We start from the raw sequence: 20,295 nt of genomic DNA, 5'->3' as shown, positions 1-20,295 counted from the left end.
GAGGTATTTTAGTGCATTTGAAATATATATTAACCAAAGAGCTTGTATGACTTGTATGCATACATGCGTAACCCGTGGCCACAGGCAATAGTGTGGTGAGGCCTGGGATGGGGCAGGAGCCTGGTGGAGAGGGGTCATGGGCGGGAAATGGGGGACATCTTTAATACTCTCAACAATAAAGATAAACTAAAATATATAAAAAAAAACTGCTCATATATCAAAAAAAGAAAAGAAATAAAAGTGAGGCCAGCAGTTGGAACAGTAAAAAAAATAAAATTTAATAGAGTTTAACATAAGAATTTTTCCTCAAAAATGGTTTCCAAAATATATCAATTGTATAGCATGACAGACTGACGTTTCTTTAAAATGTGTGTCGACTTGCCTCTTTTCTCTTTTCTATTGATAGCTTCGTTTGTAATAAATTTGGTATCAGATACTTTTCCCCTTTCCTGAGAGTCACTTTCAGGAATTCTTTTTTGTAATGTTTCCTGTAGTGGAGAAGGTCAGGAACCAGTGGGACAGCACTCAGCATGGTGTAGAGTTGCGGCAGCAGCAGCTGGAGGACATGGTGATTGACAGCCTACAGTGGGATGACCACAGAGAAGAGACTGAAGAACTTATGAGAAAATATGAGGCTCGACTCTATATTCTTCAACAAGCCCGAAGGGATCCACTTATCAAACAAATTTCTGATAATCAAGTAAGACCCATTAGATATCTTTTGGCGATATTGATTTGTTGGTTGTGTGTGTGTGTTTTTTTTGGTTCTGTAATTTTAAGGATTCTTGTCATGATGTTTCCCCAAGTTCTTAGAATACACATTGAAATTAATATAAAGCATTTGACCAGGAAGGATTCTGAAAAATTCTTGGAGGCATAACAAATGGAAATGTACATATATCTTAGATTTACAGCTCACTGACTCCTTTCAAATGGAACACACCCACAAACCGGCCACTAGGAAGGGAACATATTTAGGATCCCAAGAACCTTCTTTTGTTCCCTTCATGTGTACCCTGAAGGTTATTTCTATTTAGGAAATTTCTTGAGACTTTCATTTGAGGGCTACTGTAGGGAACAAATCAGGTAATAAGTAAGTTTAGTTTCTTTTAATACCTTTATAACAAACTGATTTATCAATGTCATCAGAGCAGGTACCTTCTGTGATCAGTTTGGCTAATAGAGTTGATGATATTGAACATGTATGGCACTATTTTAAATTTTCTCTGCAATCACAGAAAATATTCTTGAATTAGAGGTTATGGTTGTCAGTTTATATTTTAGTGTAACATTTATTTGCCCTTCAGATAGCCTAAGATAAAAGTGTACATTTGTGAAGAATATAATAACGGATATGTGGGAATCTAAATCTAAATCATGAAAGTATATTTTCATTCTTCATACATATGGACTTTCTGTGGTTACAATATAAAATCAAGTGGCCAGGTGTCCTGATTTCCTGGATCATTCCCTGTGTTTATGATATCTGCTAATTGTTTTTACCAAGTGAATCAAAAGTAATATCAGCAGAGCCCCTGAAACTTCACTAAAGGAATACAATTCAAAGTGGTATCAATGGTTTAATCATCATATGTAGAATATTCTTTTATAATTAGCAGTATGGTCATTTCCTTCTGAAACTTTAGGGTTGACTTTTCTATCAATAGCCACAAAAAACTATAGGAACTTTCATTTGTCCTTTAGATTTCATGAGGATTATCTTGATCCAGGGACTCTCAGAGTCTGAAAAAGTGTGTCAAGGAATTGATATGCCAATGGATATAGCCTCAGTGTAGCTATTCAAGCAACTCCCAGTGAACCTTGCGTGGCAGCTTGATCCACTCAAGCAGTTACCTATAAACATACACAGTGATCGAGGGGCAGGAGACAGAAGACTTCTGTATTGTTGGCCCTTTCCATTGCTATACATACATATAAGGGAACTCTATAGTCAATTCATTCCTAATCAGTGCATGTTCCTATAAGGATCATATGTTTAGCAGAAGAAATGAAAAAAGACATTGTTTTTAGGAAATAAAATATCTAAAAGAGGAAGAGCCAATCATTTGTTTAATGTCATCTGCTATGTACCTGATCACTTTCTTAGTTATTTTTCTTTTCACGTCTGTAATTATTTTGGTTTAAACTTACATGCAAGAGTTTGTCCAATAATTTGTTTTCTCCTTTTGATATCTGTGTCTAAAACATATTAAAACCTGCTGGGAGGAACAATGTTTTGGCAATACTGGTTACTGAGTGACCAAGTCTAACCATGGCGCCTGAAATTGCACCGTAGATACTGCTTCAAGAACTGGGTCCTGGAGACGGGATCGTGATGGCGTTCGATAACATCCTGCAGAAGCTGCTGGGGGAATATGGTAGCGATGACACGAGGAACGTGAAGGAAACCACCGAGTATCTGAAAGCGTCGTGGATCAATCTCAAACAAAGGTAAACGCTGAGGCCCTGGCAGGTAACGGTGTCTTGTCAGGTTGAGAATTTGATGGCTTTGGCTTTTTCATGGAAACATGTCAAAATGTGTGACTACTAGAAGTACATTTTATTGTGATTAAAATTTTTTTAATGCTATTCTGAGTGTTATCATACAGAATGTATATTTATATTTATACAATATCTACTTGACTTAGCACATGGAGATTTTCCTTAAATAAGTCTAAACCTTGCCAGTGATTATTTATGTGTTCTGATTTTTTTTTTTTTTGGTCTCCTTGGTGTTACCTAGAGTAAATCTTGTAGCTGCGTGATGCTAAGGAATACTCAGGTATGCACAGCTTCATTAGGGTGATAGTAATCCTAATGATCATTAAAATAGTGGGCTGTTTGATCGGATTGCCTCAGTTGAGGCTGAGAACACATGGATCCAACTCTAGACTCCTGAACTATTCTGTGTGTATTCAGGGCTTAACTAACATATATATATATGTATTTTATATATATATATATGTATTTTATTACTCTGTCTAGTCAGTATGTTTGGAACAGTCTAAAATAGCATGTGGGTTTATAAGAGAGATTTTTCTGTCACTTGAAGACCTAGGATTTGAGGACCTATAAACAGTGGTTAGCATCTGTTTAAGATAGCATATTTATATTCACCATCAGTCAAGATGTGTTTACCTTCAGCATCCTGCAGGGAGCACCTTGCCTAAGGGAATTTGGTTTCACACACATCTTTACATATGCAAATGCAGCTGCCTGAAAGCTATCAAAGATATCATAACACATTTGTTTTTCTGTGAATAAAATGGATAATATTAGAATACTTTTTGATGTGTATTTTTTTTTAAATATATTTTATTGATTTTTTACAGAGAGGAAGGGAGAGAGATAGTTAGAAACATCAATGAGAGAGAAACATCGATCAGCTGCCTCCTGCACATCTCCTACTGGGGATATGCCCGCAACCCAGGTACATGCCCTTGACCAGAATCGAACCTGGGACCTTTCAGTCCGCAGGCCGACGCTCTATCCACTGAGCCAAACCGGTTTTGGCTTGATGTGTATTAGTGGTAATAAAGTATGGTCAAGCATTTAATAACAGTTTGACATGAAGATGTTTTATACAATTTTAGAATGCCATTTTTAGTTACAACTTCTAAAGTGGAGTTTTGGAAAACTCAAAATTAAGAGGGTGGTATATGAGCATGAAAAACCTAGGATTCTGGAGGAAATAAGACTGGGGTTGCAAATACAAAACTTCATAAGTGGTTAAAGCAGAAAATAGCTATAATATTGATCTTTCTAGCGTTTTATACAACTGTTTTCTTTTGTTGTAACAAGGTATTTGGGTGTAGAAAGGATTAGAATCCAAGGCTGGGAAGAAGGTGAATTAAAAACAGATTTAAGATACAAACTTACAGTTATAAAACGAATGTAATGTGCATCATGGTGACTATAGTTAACAATACTGTATTGTATATTTGAAAGTTGCTGTGAAAGGGTAGATCTTAAAAGTTCTCATTACAAGAAAAATTGTAACTGTGGTGATCGATGCTAATCACACTACAATAAATACATAAATCAAATCATTATGTTGTATACCTAAAAATAATACAAGGTTGTATGTCAATCATGTTTGTTTTAAAAAGACAGCTGTAACACTAAGAGAGTCCTTAATCATACTTTATCTGTTTCCCAAAATTCACATATAAGTTATGACTTTGTTTTTGTTGTAAACAATGCCCAAAAACTTGATCACGTAGAAATGTGTGGCCTGCTTTATTTAGCACCCCCAATTCTTTATTTTTGCTTTTACTTTGTAAATATTTTATGACAGACTCCAGCAGTAGTTAGATTAGATGGAAGAGGCAATTAAAAATGAATTATATTCCAAGGTGATCTTTCATTTATCATAGCGAAGACAGCCACAGTGTTCCAACTTCATGGTGGTTACAAATAGTTGCCCTTATTCTAGTTTCTTTCCCCATTTTGAGGGGAAAAAAACTAAGTATATTCATATCTAGACATGATTTGGGTAAACTGTCATCTATAAAGTAGGGAAAATCCTACACAACTGTGGCGGTCCCTTCATGAGTGACAGCTGGGGTTTCTTTGATTTGAGAGGATTTTCTCTTTTAAATACAGTGACATTTACAATTTTTAACTGTTTTAATCGGAGATCTTTCTAAAATATGCAAATCTGTCCTAACCTTCTTAAACAAAGTGCGTGAACTTATAGTAAACATTTTTTTGAATTCTTGGCATTATTGTTGTAAAGATAGGATTAAGGACGGTTAAGAGCTGCATGTAAACTTACGGTTCATTTAAACCAGTATTTCTCAACCTTTTAAAAATTGTTATTAACCCTCTAAGAAGCCTTTTAAAGTACCTTTCCTCATGAAATTTTAATACCATGGTTATACTGTGTGTCTGTTTTTGTACTTTATAGTTATGCTTTATACATAAAAAGAGTCATTTCTTCCCTCCACTGCTGTCCTCCACCTTACCCTGCCAAAGAACCACTTACCGCCTCCCTTAAGAATGCATGGTGTAACCGGGTGCTACAAGGCTCTGAGAAGTTTCAATGGCATGTTTAAGGTTTCATAGCATAGCTAAGATGAGATTTCTCTATACGAAATTATGATCACTTTCGAGTTCTGAAGAGTTGATAGTAAGTTTATTCAGGCTGCTATGCTTTGTGAGTTTTGTGCTTTATTTTTACTGTGTAAATTGTATTGAGTATCTTCTCATTGTCAGGCACTGTGCTAAACTCTTTACAGGCATTATTTCATTTAATCCTCACAACAGCCACAGGAGACAGGCAGTGTTTTCCTCAACACTATGTCGCTGATGAAACTGGAGCAGAGAGAAGTTCAGGAATGCCCAAGGTCACCCAGCTCATACAGGCAGAGCCGAGATTGGAATGCAAGACTTTTTGTCTAGGTAGCAAGGCTCTTTTCTTTACCTTTTTTCTTTGCTGTCAGAATGCCAGCTATCTGGTGACTGCTCCGTGTATTCACCTCTTGGATCTGTCTGTGATTCCACTTACTGGTTCTTACCTGTGTTGAGTTTAGAAGCCAGATCTGATTAAAGATATGGGGCTTCTGCTATGAATAATGTAACACTCCCTAGTATGTGGCCATTGTAATGACCGCTGGGAGGCCTTGCACATGGCCCACCTCCTGCCTCCCAGCTGTATTCTTTTGTTGTTTGTTTTATAAATACAAAAATATATTTTATTGTTGACAGTATTACAGATGTCCCCCATTTTCCCCTCTTTTGCCTCCCTCCACCCAACTCCTACCACCCCCCAGGCCCTCACCACACTATTGCCTGTGTCCATGGGCTGTGTATACACATACATATTTAAGTTCTTTGGCTAATTTCTTCCCATCCCTTGCCCACTCCTCTGAGATATGTCAGTTTGTTCCATGCTTCCATGCCTCTGGACCTATTTTGTTAGTCAGTATATTTTGCTCATTAGATTCCAGCTCAATTCTGAACATATACCATTGGTAGCCAAGTGTTGGAGGGGTGAAGTTTATTATACTTGCCAGTGGAATATTGTGATTGTGGGATAATCTGTGAAGTTTAATATCAGCTTTCAAAGGAAATGTTTTCTGTGAACTGCAATTGGCTTAAGTAACTTGGCCACTCACAGTTGCAGGTCCATAGTCCCTTATCTGCAGTGCCAAAATCCAATATGCTGAGATATCAGAAAACTTTGGCTTGACATGAAACCATTTATTATAGTCTTTATTTATCCTTCTTGGTGTGAATAGCCTTGTTCCTAAGTGCAGACATATTAATGTGTTTGCCGCTTCACATCCTACTTAGAGGTAATAAGTCATATAGATACATTCATAATAGATTTCTAATGTGCAAAAAAGTTTAAATTCTGAAACACAACTAGCTCCTGATATTTTGGATTCTATATACAATAGGTCTGTCTCTAACATTTTAACCTAATTGATGTATCTTGGCTGCTACTCTTAACCTGTGATATTTTTTCTTTTACATCTCTTAATGCCAATTAACAATTTTTTTTTTTAGTACTGAGTTAACAATAGATAAAATATCTTCATAGTAACTTTTGGAGTGTAGGTGCCTTTTTGGGTCTGAAAAGTTATTTTAACCCTGGAGTGCCTATGTGTGTGTGTGTATGTGCGCACACAATTGTAGTACTATAGGCATACGTGTGTATACACACACATACTTTCATATATACATATACACACATGTAGTGATTGGTGGTGAAATATTGTAAAGGAAATGAGGTAATATAACTTTATGTTTTAAATATTCTCTTATAGATAATTAATTGCTCTGCATTTTTCTCTTTGCCCTTACCCTCCAGAAGCCATATTTTGCCTTGCCTCTTTAAGGCAATCCTCAGTTTGTACAGGCAGAACGGAAGGTAAACTCACTATGGTACCTGCCATTCTTGATTAAATCCCAGTATATTCATTTCCTATCTGTGTGACTTAACACCCTTGAGCTTATTATTTTAAATGACTGAGACACTTTCTTTGGTTCTAAATTGGAGATCATATCTAAGTGTATGATTATTATGAGGACAAAGATTATATGTAAACATTTCTTGTACATGATATATGCTCAACAGAAGGTTAGCCAGATTATCATCATGTGCTCTGTCTTTTTAAATGTTTTTTAAAAACATGTTTTTATTGATTTTAGAGAGAGAGGAAGGGGAGGGATAGAAAGACAGAAACATCTATTGGCTGCCTCCCGCATGCCCCTACTTGGGATTGAGCCTGCAACCCAGGCATGTGCCCTGATTAGGAATTGAACTGGTGACTTCCTGGTTCATGGGTCGACGCTCACCCACTGAGCTACACCAGTCGGGCATGTGCTCTATCTTTTGATGTCTTCCTTAGAAACCCACTGCCCTTAGTCTGTTTTGTGATACTGGTGAGAATAGCAGAAGGTTGAGTCACTGTCAGTCATTTGTCTATAGTCATTTCAAACAGTTTCTATGTACGTTAATTATAAACTAGTTGGTTATCTGATTTATTGAATGCAGTATAGGTACTCTAAATATTTCTTACTAGATGAAACTATGAGAATATGTAACTTTCTTCGTTAGTGTCTTAGTTCGTTCAGGCTGTTGTAACAAAATACCACATGATTTGGGTAAACTGTTATCTATAAAACAGGGAAAATCCAACAAAACTGTGGTTCACAGGGTCCCTTCACCGGTCACAGCTGGAGTTTCTATGTATTGAGAGGATTTTCTCTTTTAAATACAGTGGCATTTACAGTTTTTAACTGTTTTATTTGGAGCTCTTTCTAAAACGTACAAATCTGTCCTTGCCTTCTTAAACAAAGTATGTGAACTTATCGTAAGCATTTTTTGAATTCTTGACATTGTTGTTGTGAAGATAGAAGTAAGGAACTTTAAGAATTGTACATAAATTTATAGTTCATTTAAACCAGTATTTCTCAACCTTTAAAAAAATATTATTAACCCCCTAAGAAGCCTTTTTTAGGTACCTTCCTTCATGAAATTTTAATACTATGGGTATACTGTATGTCTGTTTCTGTACTTTATAGTTGTGCGTTATACATAGAAAGTGTCAATTTTTCCCCGTTCCCGTCCTCCACCTTACCCTTCTAAAGAATTACTTACTGCCTCCATTAAGAATGCATGGTCTAATTGGATGCTATAAGGCTCAGAGAAGTTTCATTGACATGTTTAAAGTTACTTAGCACAGCTAAGATGAGATTTCTCTACACTTAAAATGATCATTTCTGAGAATGAGGTGAAGGTGAGGAAGTAGAACCAAGTTGTGGAAAGAACATTAGAAATGCTTGTTGTGAAGAGGGAGAGAGATTGGGTACTACCTGGAGGGCTTGTTGTTTCTCAGTGTGGTCATTGATTTTTCTTTAGAATGGGACATGGTAGAGCATGGTTTTGTGCTCATGGGAATGATCCAGTAGAGAAAAGACTGATGATTCAAGACAGAACAAAGTAGAGGAAAGAAGGTCCTAGAGTAGACTAGAAGGCGAAATCTGGACAATTTGGTTTGGTAAGAGCTGGGATGTGTTTTCCGTTAGGGCAGGAAGGACAATGAGGGGAAGAGTACGCAATGTGGATTGGAGCCTGAGTGAGAGGAAGATGAAAGGTTCTCTGTGTAGTGCTTCTGCTTTCTTTATGATCTGTGAGGCATGCTCTCGGTGAGACTTCAGATTTTATATCCAAAGAAAGAAGATCAGATATAAAGTCAGAATTCTGATGTGTGGGACAGAGAGCTTCCTAGGGGTCTTTGCATTATTGCTGGACAGTGCCGGTGCCTACTTGTGGTTTATAATAATACATGCATAGTGAAGATATGCATGTAGTGTTCTTCAGCAATGTTCATCTACTCAGAGACAAGTAGAAAGAATGTAGATGAAAGATAGGGGACAGGGAGAGGAGGGTGTTTTAAGGAAGTAGAGACCAGGTTTACCTCTAGTCCATAATGTTGTCTCTAATGTCCTTTTCCCTGGTGATGCAGTCCCTCACCAGAGCCTGTGGCTTGTTCAGAAGACCTTGAGTTGGATTTCAGACACCATTTACCTGTTGAGACAGTGAGCAACCTTTATAACCATATGCAGTGACCACAGACCTAGAGGTGAGGATTTGACCATAATGGATAAAAGTCTTATGCTTTGAAAGAGTAGACTTTTGCCTGGAAGAGAAAACAATGGCTGGAATTAGCAATGGAAAGCAAAGAAGAGGACCCTTAGTCTCACTCCTCGCCCTGAGGAATATAGGGTCTGAGAGAAACAAGAAAAAAACTTCATTGAAAGCTTTTGGGGGAATTGATGGCCCTAGGGAAACCAATTTTCCTTAAGATAAGGTGAAGGGATTGATCTGTGGAGTCTTCCCAACACAGAATGGAGTTCTGGGCATAACAGAAGGGTTTTGAAGGTAGATTTTGGCCAACTGGGAAAGGTGCAGAGTAGCATTTGAGTTACAGTCTAATGTTGGTTGGCTAATAAAGGCCGAATTTCGTGTAGTGACTTAGCTAAAAAGGAAATAGGATGTGGTGGGATGAATCCTCTCACGAGGATAGCTCTGTGGTCTTAAATATTTACTTGCTGTCAATGGCAGCCGAAGAGAAAACGGCTCCTTTGGGTTATATAAAGTTAAGGGCAGGCAGGCATCATGGGATGGGCAAGGGGGTTGGGGCTCTCTCTTGAGCTTCCTGAGCGTGTGGTATTAGCTGCTTACAGCAGTCTTCTTAAATCCCACGGGGTGAATTTTTAAAGTGCTTGACGATATCCCAATCTCTATGTAACAGAGAGATATCTGCAGTGACTAATTCTTCATTAAATGTATTGCATTTCCCCATGGGGTGTTTTAATATATTTCCCAGCTAAATCCTACTTTATTTACCAAAGAACAAAATTACCTTGTGAAGGTACCCATTGAAAAGCTTAAATAATGTTTCAGTGTAAGTTTTCTACATGCCAGTCAAACTACTGATTCGGCCATTTTTTTCTGCTCTGAAAAAGATACATATACTTATTTAAGTACCTGTAAATAAAGGTCACCTTTTAAGTATACCAAAGTTTAGCAACACATATTTGTGGGTTTTCTGAGATGCTCTTTTCCATTCAAGTTTAAAAAAGAGACATATGTATTTATGTTCAAACACTCTTTTGACCAATTCTAAGCACATGCACACTTGATTAACCAGTATATCTTGTAGCTTAAAATACCAAGTATCATTTAACATCTTTAAAATAATATTTAAACAAGGCAGTTATGTGGGTGGCCATGTTTTTGTGCTACAAGATAACTATAAGCTATTTAGATTGATTACTTTAAGCTATATCTGTTGCCTTTATAATATAAATCTCCTTAAAAGCTAAGCGTTTACATTTTTTAGATCCCCGCTATCTTTAATGTAAACTATTGTAAGTAAATCTGTCACTAGTGAATTCCTCTAATCTTTTATGAGAAGCAGTTTATATTTTTCCTCTGTACCATTTCTTCTACAAAAGAATTCTATAGTGTGTTACTTCTGTTTGAAGTAAAATATCTTGTTTCTGCTAAAGTTAGCCTTTTACATCAGATATTTTATCCTTTAGGTTTTCAGCCTGTCCTTGCTCTTTATGATTTGTAGGTTAAAAAAGATTTTTGTGAAACTTCTCTGCCTTTGTCTAGTAGCCATAATTTCCCAAAGTTAAGATGATTCTTTTTCTATGATAGTGCTCCTTCCCCTGTATTCTCTCATTACATTTCCCAGTATCTCCTCTAGCTCTGTTCTGGTCTTTCTTGAGATGCAGCAACCAGAGCTACCAGATAGAAACTCTGCATTGTGAAGCATGGACTAACGGGAGCTCAGTGCTGGGTGTGATCTCAGGAAGCTTCCACATCAGTACTCCTCGACCTTTTTGCTTTCTGCTCTCTGCTCATGCACTCCCATCAGTCACCTTTCATTTCCAAGCAGGGATTCTTAATGAAGCCAAATTTGAAGCTAGGGATAGGTGAGAATGGGGGAACTCTTCTAGCAGGTTTTATTATCTGTGTGCTGTGATGGATTATGTAGTTTTAAAAGGACCCTTGGTCAGTCTGAAATGGGTCCTTTACTTTTAGTCCAAACAACTTATTTTAGGGATGAGCTCCCCCCCACACACACACAATTGGAGAATTAAGATGATTTCCCCAAGCCTTATAGCTAGTAATTGGCAGAGGTGTAGAATTAGGTTGTTTTCTTCTGAGCGCAGTGCCCAATAGCATTAATGGTAATTTATTAGCCTGTCTAATAAAGTGTGCATAAACACTCCTGAGCCTCTAATTTTAGCAATTAATTTTGGCCTTATGGTAGTATGATACCTCATATGAAATTCCTTGAAAATGGATAAAAGATTCTTGTGGTGTCCTTTATACCATACTCTAGCATTTTATCTAATTTTTAAGAAGACTGAAAAGGGTGGTATGGAGAACTGCCTTTGAACTATATTCTACTAGCAATTTCACATAAAATTATATTAATTTCAAAAATCAGACTATAAGTTATTTATATGTACATATATTATGATTATAAAAACTTAAAATGTGTATTTATTATAATAATATGAAGATAATCTGGACTGCTATACATAGGGTTTAGTTGTCACTATGTTCATTATTTTTAGTAGTTGATTACATTTGAAATAAAAAATCTGATACCAGATATATGTGAATTTAAAAAGATTCCTCAGGACATTTATGATTAAATCGCTCATTTGTATGCTGTAAGTAAAATTAACTTCCCAGTATTTCATCAAGTTCATATATAAGGTACAGTAAATTACTATTTATTGAGTGTTTCCTGTGTTTTGATACATTTATTAAAATATTGCAGGAAGGGAGATATTAGTCCTACTTTTGTATTAATTTGTAATAAATACTTGTTGAGGTGCTACTCTGTGTAGGTCCTGGGGGTACCGGGTAAACTGATGATTCAGAAACTTTAAACACACAACAAAGTAGTCACTTTCAGTTGCCATCGGAGGTACAGTATAATGAGACAGGCAGGATAATGGCCCCAAAGATGGGGAGACTATCTTGGATCATCAATGGGTCCTAATAAGTGGAGAAAGAAGGCAGAAGAATGGGTCAGAGAGATGTGGCGTGAGGACTCAGCCCTGTACTGCTGGCTTTGAAGATGGAAGAAGGGACCATGAGCCAAAGAATGTGGGTGACTTCTCAAAACTAGAAATAGCAAGGAAATGGATTCACCTTTAGAGAAAACCAGTCCTGCCTGCCAACAACTTCATTTTAGTCCAGTGAGACCCCTCTCAGAAACTAACTTACGCACTGTGAGATAATAGTTGCTGTAAGCCACTAAGTTTGTAGTGCTTTGTTATAGCAGCATTGGCCATGGTAGGGAAATCATGGGTGCTCAGGGATGAGGTACATGTAGGTTTGGAAGGTGTCTGTACCACGTTCTGCAGGATAAGTAAAAATGAATGCAGTGGGGGGCGGGGTAGTGGAGGGAGGGAAGAGGTATTTAAGGTAAAAGAAGTAAAAAGTAAGGCTCTGGATAAGATAGAGATAGTGACCACTTTGAGGATTAGGAATTGATTCTTTTTTGTAGGTAAATGAAAAATGAGGCTTGGAGTGATGAGATGATCTTGAGGAGGTAAGCAAAGACTCAGACCATGGAGAACCTCATGTGCCAAGCAGAGTTTTCAGAGATGATGAAAATGATGCTGGAGGAGACAGGCAGCTGCCCAGGTTGTCAGAGCTAGTCCGTGGTAGAACTTTGTCTCCTTGATCCAAACGCTTAATCTTTGGCTTTCGTAACCAACAAAGTAGAGTTTTCTTACATCATCTAACAGTTGTTTTTCTGCAGTTTCCTACAAAGTGAATATCTTAAAAGCAGAATCACTTTTTCCACTGATGACCAGTAGGTAATTTGTCCTTTTGTGGGTCACTTTAGGTTTTCTACCTCCCCTGCCAGCCTGGTCTTCTATGCTTGCTGGGTATATAATTGTCTTTTGTCTATAAGGAATCCTCTGAATTCACCCATAGGGTTCTAGGGCATTTTCACTTTTCCTCTGGTCTGGACATTTTTCAGGTTTAATAGAACTAATGTAGAATGATCTGTTTTTATATCGGCTGTTCGCCACATAACCTATGATGAATATTCTTTAAAGTAAAGGATACTGAGTATGCAAAATGAAAAATGTTATAATTACTAAATTTTATATGAGTGTTTTTTAAAATAAGAATCATCTGTTCATGGATGATTACTTGCATGTATGTACTCCTTTGATTTTTTTTTCCCCTTTCTAGTATCTTAATGGCCCAGCCTTTATTTGGTTATTTCTAATGTTTTTACTGTTGATGTTTTAATTCTTGTAAATATGGGCAGGCTTAGGTGGAAGATAAAACACCACTAACAAAGGCCACCCAAATTCTGGTGGGTAACTTCTAAATTGAGATATAGGCACATGATTATCAAAAAATTAAAGTTGCTTCCACGTTTTAGCTATTGTGAATAGTGCTGCTATGAACATAGGTATACGGATATATCTTTGAGACCTTGCTTTCAGTTCTTTTGGGCATATACCCAGAAATGGAATTGCTGGGTGATATATTTATTTATTTGAGGAACTGCTATATTATTGTCCACAGTGGCTGTACCATCTCAGCATGAATTTTTAGATAAACAGATTTTATGTTGACATTATTATGCCTGTCTAAACATCATTAACAGCTGAACACTGAAAGTTGACTATAATTTTGCTTCCTCTGTTTGGTTTACCTGAAATTAATAATGGCTTTGTTTTTACATGCTTAGTTTTCTTTGCACCTGTTGCTCATTCTTCCCACATTTTCCGATGGCCTGACAGTACAATTTCCCACAAAGCCAATCGCATTAAATAGCCTGTCACTTCTAATGTGTTTACTTGGGAACACGCTCTCTAGATTTGCTGCACAGCCATCATCTGGGGAGTGCCTGTGCCTTCCTCCTCATCTGGAACCCCTATTTCCTGGATCTCATGGGTTTTTGTTTTGTTGCTTTCTTTCCTCTTTTTATTTTGGGGAGGTGGGGGAGGAGGTGTCCTAATTTGGGTTATTTTTTTCGCTTTGTCAGGGTGTCTCCTTCGTAAATTTTGTCAAGTGAAAACGAAACATGGCAGTTGGGATGGTGATGACAGCCTGCACCTGGTCCAGTTTGGATTCACCACCCTCTTTTCTGAGTTCACCTCTCACTGTTTGTGTGAGAGCTCCTCCCTGCACTGATCTCTTGTTTTCATGCTTCTCATATCTTCTTTCTGGATTTATAAATTGAGTTTTGTGGAGGATGTCTCTTAGTAGCTTCTTGAAAATTGATGTTTGGGAGGTAATTTTAAAGGCATATTATAAATAGATTTTCATTATTCTATAAGTGCTTATTATAATAGTGTAATAAGGACTGAGAAACATCCTATATAATAAAAGGGTAATATGCAAATTGACCCTAACGGCAGAATGACCAGGAATGACTGGTAGCTATTATACGCACTGACAGCCAGGGGACAGACGCTCAATCAGGAGCTGCCCTCTGGTGGTCAGTGTCCTCCCACAGGGGGAGCTCTGCCCAGCCACAAGCCAGGCTGATGCCTGCAAGTGCAGCAGTGGTGGCAGGAGCCTCTCCTGCTGTGACGGGTTAAGCCTGCTCCCCGAGGGCTCCTGGGCAGCCATAGGGATGTCTGATTACCAGCTTAGGCCCAATCCCCCGGTGGTCAGAATGACATTTATATGTGGATATAAAATTTTTATGAGGACATGGAACATCCAACCTTGACTTGAACAGAGTTTTGGAGAGAACTCAGGGAAAGCTGGGAAAGTGAATTAGTGACAGAGTGTGGAGGGCACTGCATCCCAAGAGAAGCAATGTGGATGTTTTTTGCAGGCAGCCAAACACTTCGGGAGGTTTTCAGTAAGTAAGTGCTGAGATGAGGTCGCTGACATTCCAGAAAGTCATATAAATGGAATCATGGTGTGCAGCTTTTGTGTCTGGCTTCTTTCACTTAGCAGAATGCACCGGGGATTTCATCCATGTTCTTTCATCTATCGGTAGTTTATTTCCATTGCTCAGTATTCCATTATATGCATGTACCACAGTTCAGCTTTTACCAGTGGATGACTTTTGGGTTATTATCAGTTTTTGAGCATTATGAATAAAGCTGCTATAATCAGTTACATTTGGGTTTTGTGTGGACACATTTCCATTTCTCTCTAGTAAAACGATTGCTGGATTGTATCTTAAGTACATGGTTAATGTTAAAAATTGCCAAGCTGTTTTTTAAAATGGCTGTACCATTTTCCACTCCTACTTACAATGTGTGAGAGTTGCAGATACTCTACATTCTCACCAGCATTTGATGTAGTCATTTTTAAAGCCATTCTAATAAGTAGTGATATCTCATTGTGGTTTGAATTTATGTTTCTCTGATGATTAATGATGCTTAGCATCTTTTTATGTGCTTATTTGCCATCCATATATCTTCTGTGATGATGTGTCTGTTTAAATCTTTTACCTATTTTTTTTAAAAGAATGTGTTTATTGATGTATAAAAAGATAACTGTTCATTATAAATTCAGAGAATGTGGAAAAGTACAAATGAGAAAGTAAACCACCTTAAATTGAATATTAAAATAACCATTTTTAATATTGAGTTAACAAGCAAATAGAAGGACAGATGGATGGATGGTGGTGAATGGATGGATGTGTGTATGGACAATTAGAAAACATACATAAATGAGATATCACATGTTGCTAAATTTTTTTGGAGGGGCACACTGACTCCATCTGCTGCTTTAAAAAAAAATTATGTCTTTATTGTTGAAAGTATTACATATATCACCAAACTCCCATTGACCACTTCTAGCCTGCCCGCACCCTCCACTCCAGTCCTTCACCATCCTATTGCCCGTGTCCATGAGTTATGCATATATGCATTCAAATTCTTTGGTTGATCTCTTCCCACCAACTCACCCTCCCCCACCTTCCCTCTGAGATCCTGGCCTGTTCCATGCTTCTATGTCTCTAGATCCATTTGTTCATCAGTTTATTTTGTTCATTAGATTCCACATATGAGTGAGATCATGTGAGACTTGTCTTTTTCTGACTGGCTTATTTTGCTTAGCATATTATTCTCCAGGTCCCTCCATGTTGTCTCAAAGGGTAAGATAACCCATGCATAGTATTCCATGGTATAAATGTGCCATAGCTTTTTTATCCACTGATCTACGGATGGGCACTTAGGCTGTTTCCAAATCTTAGTTATTGTAAATTGTGCTGCTATGAACATAGGGGTGAACACATTCTTTCTGATTGGTGTTTCCAGTTTATTAGGATATATTCCTAGAAGTGGGATCACTGGGTCAAATGGCAGATCCATATTTAATTTTTTGAGGAAACTACATCCTGTTTTCCATAATGGTTGCACCAGTCTTCATTCCCACCAGCAGTGTACTAGGGTTTCCTTTTCTCACATCCTCTCTAGAACTTGTCATTTGTTGATTTGTTGATGGTGGCCAATCTAACAGGTGTGAGGCGATACCTCATTGTCTTTTAATTTGCATCTCTCTGATGATCAGTGACTGAGCATTTTTTCATGTTTCTTGGCCATCTGTATGTTGGCTTTGGAGAAGTATCTATTTATGTCCTTTGCCCATTTTTTAATTGGGTTGTTTGTCTTCCTTTTGTTAAGTTGTATGAGTTCCTTATATATTTTGGATATTAACCCTTTATGAGATGTATCATTGCCCAATATGTTCTCCCATACAGTGAGCTCCGTTTTCATTTTATTGATGGTTTCTTTTTCTGTGCAGAAGCTTTTTTATTTTGATGTAGTCCCATTTGCTTATTTTCTCCTTAGTTTCCTTTGCCCTAGGAGATGTATCCACAAACATATTGCTACAACAGATGTCTCTGATTTTGCTGCCTATGGTTTCTTCCAGGATTTTTATGGTTTCACAATTACATTTAAATCTTTTATCCATTTTGAGTTTATTCTTGCATATAGTGTATGTTGGTGGTCTAGTTTCATTTTTTTGCATGCATCTGTCCAATTTTCCCAACACCACTTATTGAAGAGACTGTCCTTATTCTATTGCATGTTCTTGCCTCCTTTTTCAAATATTAATTGAGCATAATGGCTTGGGCCAATTTCTGGGCTCTCTGTTCTGTTCCATTGATCTATATGCCTGTTCTTGTGCCAGTACCAGGCTGTTTTGAATACAGTGGTTTTGTAGTATAATTGATATCTGGTATTGTGATCCCTCCAACTTTGCTCTTCTTTCTCAAGATTGCTGTAGCTATTCGGGGTCTTTTTTGGTTTCATATAAATTTTTTGGAGTATTTGTTCTAGATCTGTGAAATATGCTGTTGGTATTTTAATAGGGATTGCATTGAATCTGTAGATTTCTTTGGATAGTATGGACATTTTAATGATGGTAATTTTACCAATCCATGAACATGGTATATTCTTACACTTGTTTATATATCTTCCTCTATCTCTCTTTTCAATGTCCTGTAGTTTTCTGAGTGCAAGTTTTTAACCTCCTTGGTAAAGTTTATTCCTACGTATCTTAATTTTTTGTTGTTGCAGTGGTAAATGGGATTATTTGTTTGTTTCTGTTTCTGAAAATTCATTATTAGTGTATAAAAACACCATCGATTTCTAGGTGTTAATTTTGTATCCTGTTACACTGCTGAATTAAAATTAAATTTCTGTATTAAATCAAGTAGTTTTTTTGGTGGAGTCTGTAGAGTTTTCTATGTACAATATCATGTCATCTTTGAATAATGAGAGTTTTACTTCCTTCTTTCCAATTTGAATGCCTTGTATTTCTCTTCTTGTCTGATTGCTGTGGCTAGGACTTCCAGTACTATCTACACCAGGGGTGGGCAAACTTTTTGACTTGAGGGCCACAATGGGTTCTTAAACTGGACCGGAGGGCCGGAACAAAAGCATGGATGGAGTGTTTGTGTTTACTAATATAAATTCAAAGTAAACATCATTACATAAAAGGGTACGGTCTTTTTTTTTTTTTTTTTTTAGTTTTATTCATTTCAAACGGGCCGGATCCAGCCCACGGGCCATAGTTTGCCCACGGCTGATCTACACTAATAAAAGAGAAAAATGCAAATTTATCGTATCTTCATGACGCCCACCAGCCAATCAGGAGTGAGTATTCAAATTAACCCAAACACAGGTGCCAAGCGGCCGGGGGCAGGGCAGGACACAGGTGTTCCACACTGCCCCAGCCACTCTGGGCCACTGGGCAGCATGGGAAGGCGAAAAGGCAGCTACGGGCCAGAGTGAAGGTGGTGCCAGCAGCCAGAGGAAGGAAGGCCCATTCTTGCATGAATCTTCATGCATCGGGCCTCTAGTGTTGAATAAGAGTGGTGAAAGCAGACATCCTGTCTTATTCCTGTTCTTAGGGGAAATGCTTTTAGTTTTTGCCCATTGAATATGATGTTGGATGCAGGTTTGTCATATATGCCCTTTATTATATTGAGATATGATCCCTCTATTCCCACTTTGCTGAGAGTTTTGATCAGAAGAAATGGGTTGTTGGATTTTGTCAAATGCTTTTTCTATGTCTATTAATATTATGTGATTGTTGTCCTCCAATTTGTATATGTGATATGTCATATTTATTGATTTCCAAATATTGAACCAGCGTTGCATCCCTGGAATAAATTCCACTTGGTCATGATTTATGACCTTTTTAATCTATTACTGGATCCTATTTGCTAATATTTTGTTGAGGATTTTAGTATCTATGATCATCAGGGATATTGGCCTGTAATTCTTTCTTTGTAGTGTCTTTATCTGGTTTTGGAATTAGGATAATGCTGGCCTTATAAAAAGAGCATGGAAGTATTTCTTCTCTTAGACTTTTTTGAATAGTTTGAGGAGTATAGGTGTTAGTTCTTCTTTGAATGTTTGATAAAATGCCCCTGCGAAGCCATCCATACCTGGGCTTTTGTTTGCTGGGAGTTTTTTGATTACTGCTTCTATTTCATCAGTTATTACTAGCCTATTCAGGCTTTCTGATTCTTCCTGATTCAGTTTTGGGAGATTGTATTTTTCTAGGAATTTGTCCATTTCATCCACATTGTCCAGCTTGTTGGCATATAGTTATTCATAGTATTTTCTTACAGTCCTTTGTATTTCTTTGGTGTCAGTTGTTATTTCACCACTTTCATTTCTGATTTTACTTATTTGGATCCTCTCTCTTTGTTTCTTGATGAGTGTACTAATAGTTTATCAATCTTGTTTATCTTTTCAAAGAACCATCTCTTGGTTTCATTGATATTTTTTTTGTCTCTATGTCATTGACTTCTGCTCTAATCTTTATTATTTCCTTCCTTCTACTTACTCCAGGTTTTTCTTGTTGTTCTCTTTGTAATTCTTTAAGTTGTAGGGTTAAATAGTTATTATTACTTTTTCTTGTTTTTTGAGGCAGGCTTGTAGTGCTATGAACTTCCCTCTCAGAACTACTTTTGCTGTGTCCCAGAGATTTGGGGTTGTTGTGTGTTCATTTCCATTTGTTTCCAGGAAGTTTTTTATTTCTTTATTGATCTCATTGGTACCCCATTCATTATTTAATAACATGCTATTTAGCCTCTATGTGTTTGAGTGTTTTTACGGTAGTTGATTTCTAATTTCATTCCATTGTGATCTGAGGAGCTGTTTGATATGATTTCAGTCTTCTTGGACTTGTGGAGACTTGTTTTGTGTCCTAACATGTGGTCTATCTTTGTGAATGACCCATGTGCACTTGAGAAGAATGTATATTCTGCTGCTTTGGGGTGACATGTTCTGTAAATGTCAATTAAATCCATCTGATCCAGTGTGTCATTTAGAGTCACTATTTCCTTCTTAAATTTTTTTTTTTGAAGATCTATCCAGTGAAGTCAGCAGGATGTTAAAGACTCCTACTGTGACTGTATTGTTGTCGATCTCTCCCTTAAAGTCCTCTAGAAGATTTTTAAAAATATATTTATGTTTTCCTATATTGGGTGCATATATGTTTACCAGGGCTATATATACTCTTGTTGAGTCAATCCCTTTAGTATTATGTGGTGACCTTTGTTGTCTCTTGTGATGGCCTTCATTTTGAAGTCTATTTTGTCAGACATGAGTATTGCTACCCCAGCTTTTTTTCCATTTCTATTTGCATGGAAAATATTTTTCCACACCCACATTTTCATCACATGTGTCTTGTTCTGAAGAGGGTCTCTTGGCGACAGCATATGATTGGATAATGTTTTTGTATCAATTCAGCTACCGTATGTCTTTTGACTGGAGTATTTAACCCACTTACAT

At 37.3% G+C, this 20,295-nt stretch overlaps 1 protein-coding gene across 1 annotated transcript in view; it reads left to right on the top strand.

Annotated features, from left to right (window-relative positions):
* Positions 1-20,295, top strand: part of UTRN (utrophin) — a 445,898-nt gene that overhangs the window by 212,480 nt on the left and 213,123 nt on the right. Inside the window, exons 50-51 of the mRNA XM_081094315.1 lie at positions 495-700; positions 2,297-2,451. Coding sequence (XP_080950441.1) covers positions 495-700; positions 2,297-2,451 — 361 coding nt within the window. The remainder of the gene's footprint in view (positions 1-494; positions 701-2,296; positions 2,452-20,295) is intronic.

Source organism: Myotis nattereri (genome assembly GCF_964212035.1).
Source record: "Myotis nattereri genome assembly, chromosome: 6".
Lineage (NCBI taxonomy): Eukaryota > Metazoa > Chordata > Mammalia > Chiroptera > Vespertilionidae > Myotis > Myotis nattereri.
This window is presented reverse-complemented; position numbering and strand designations above follow the sequence as displayed.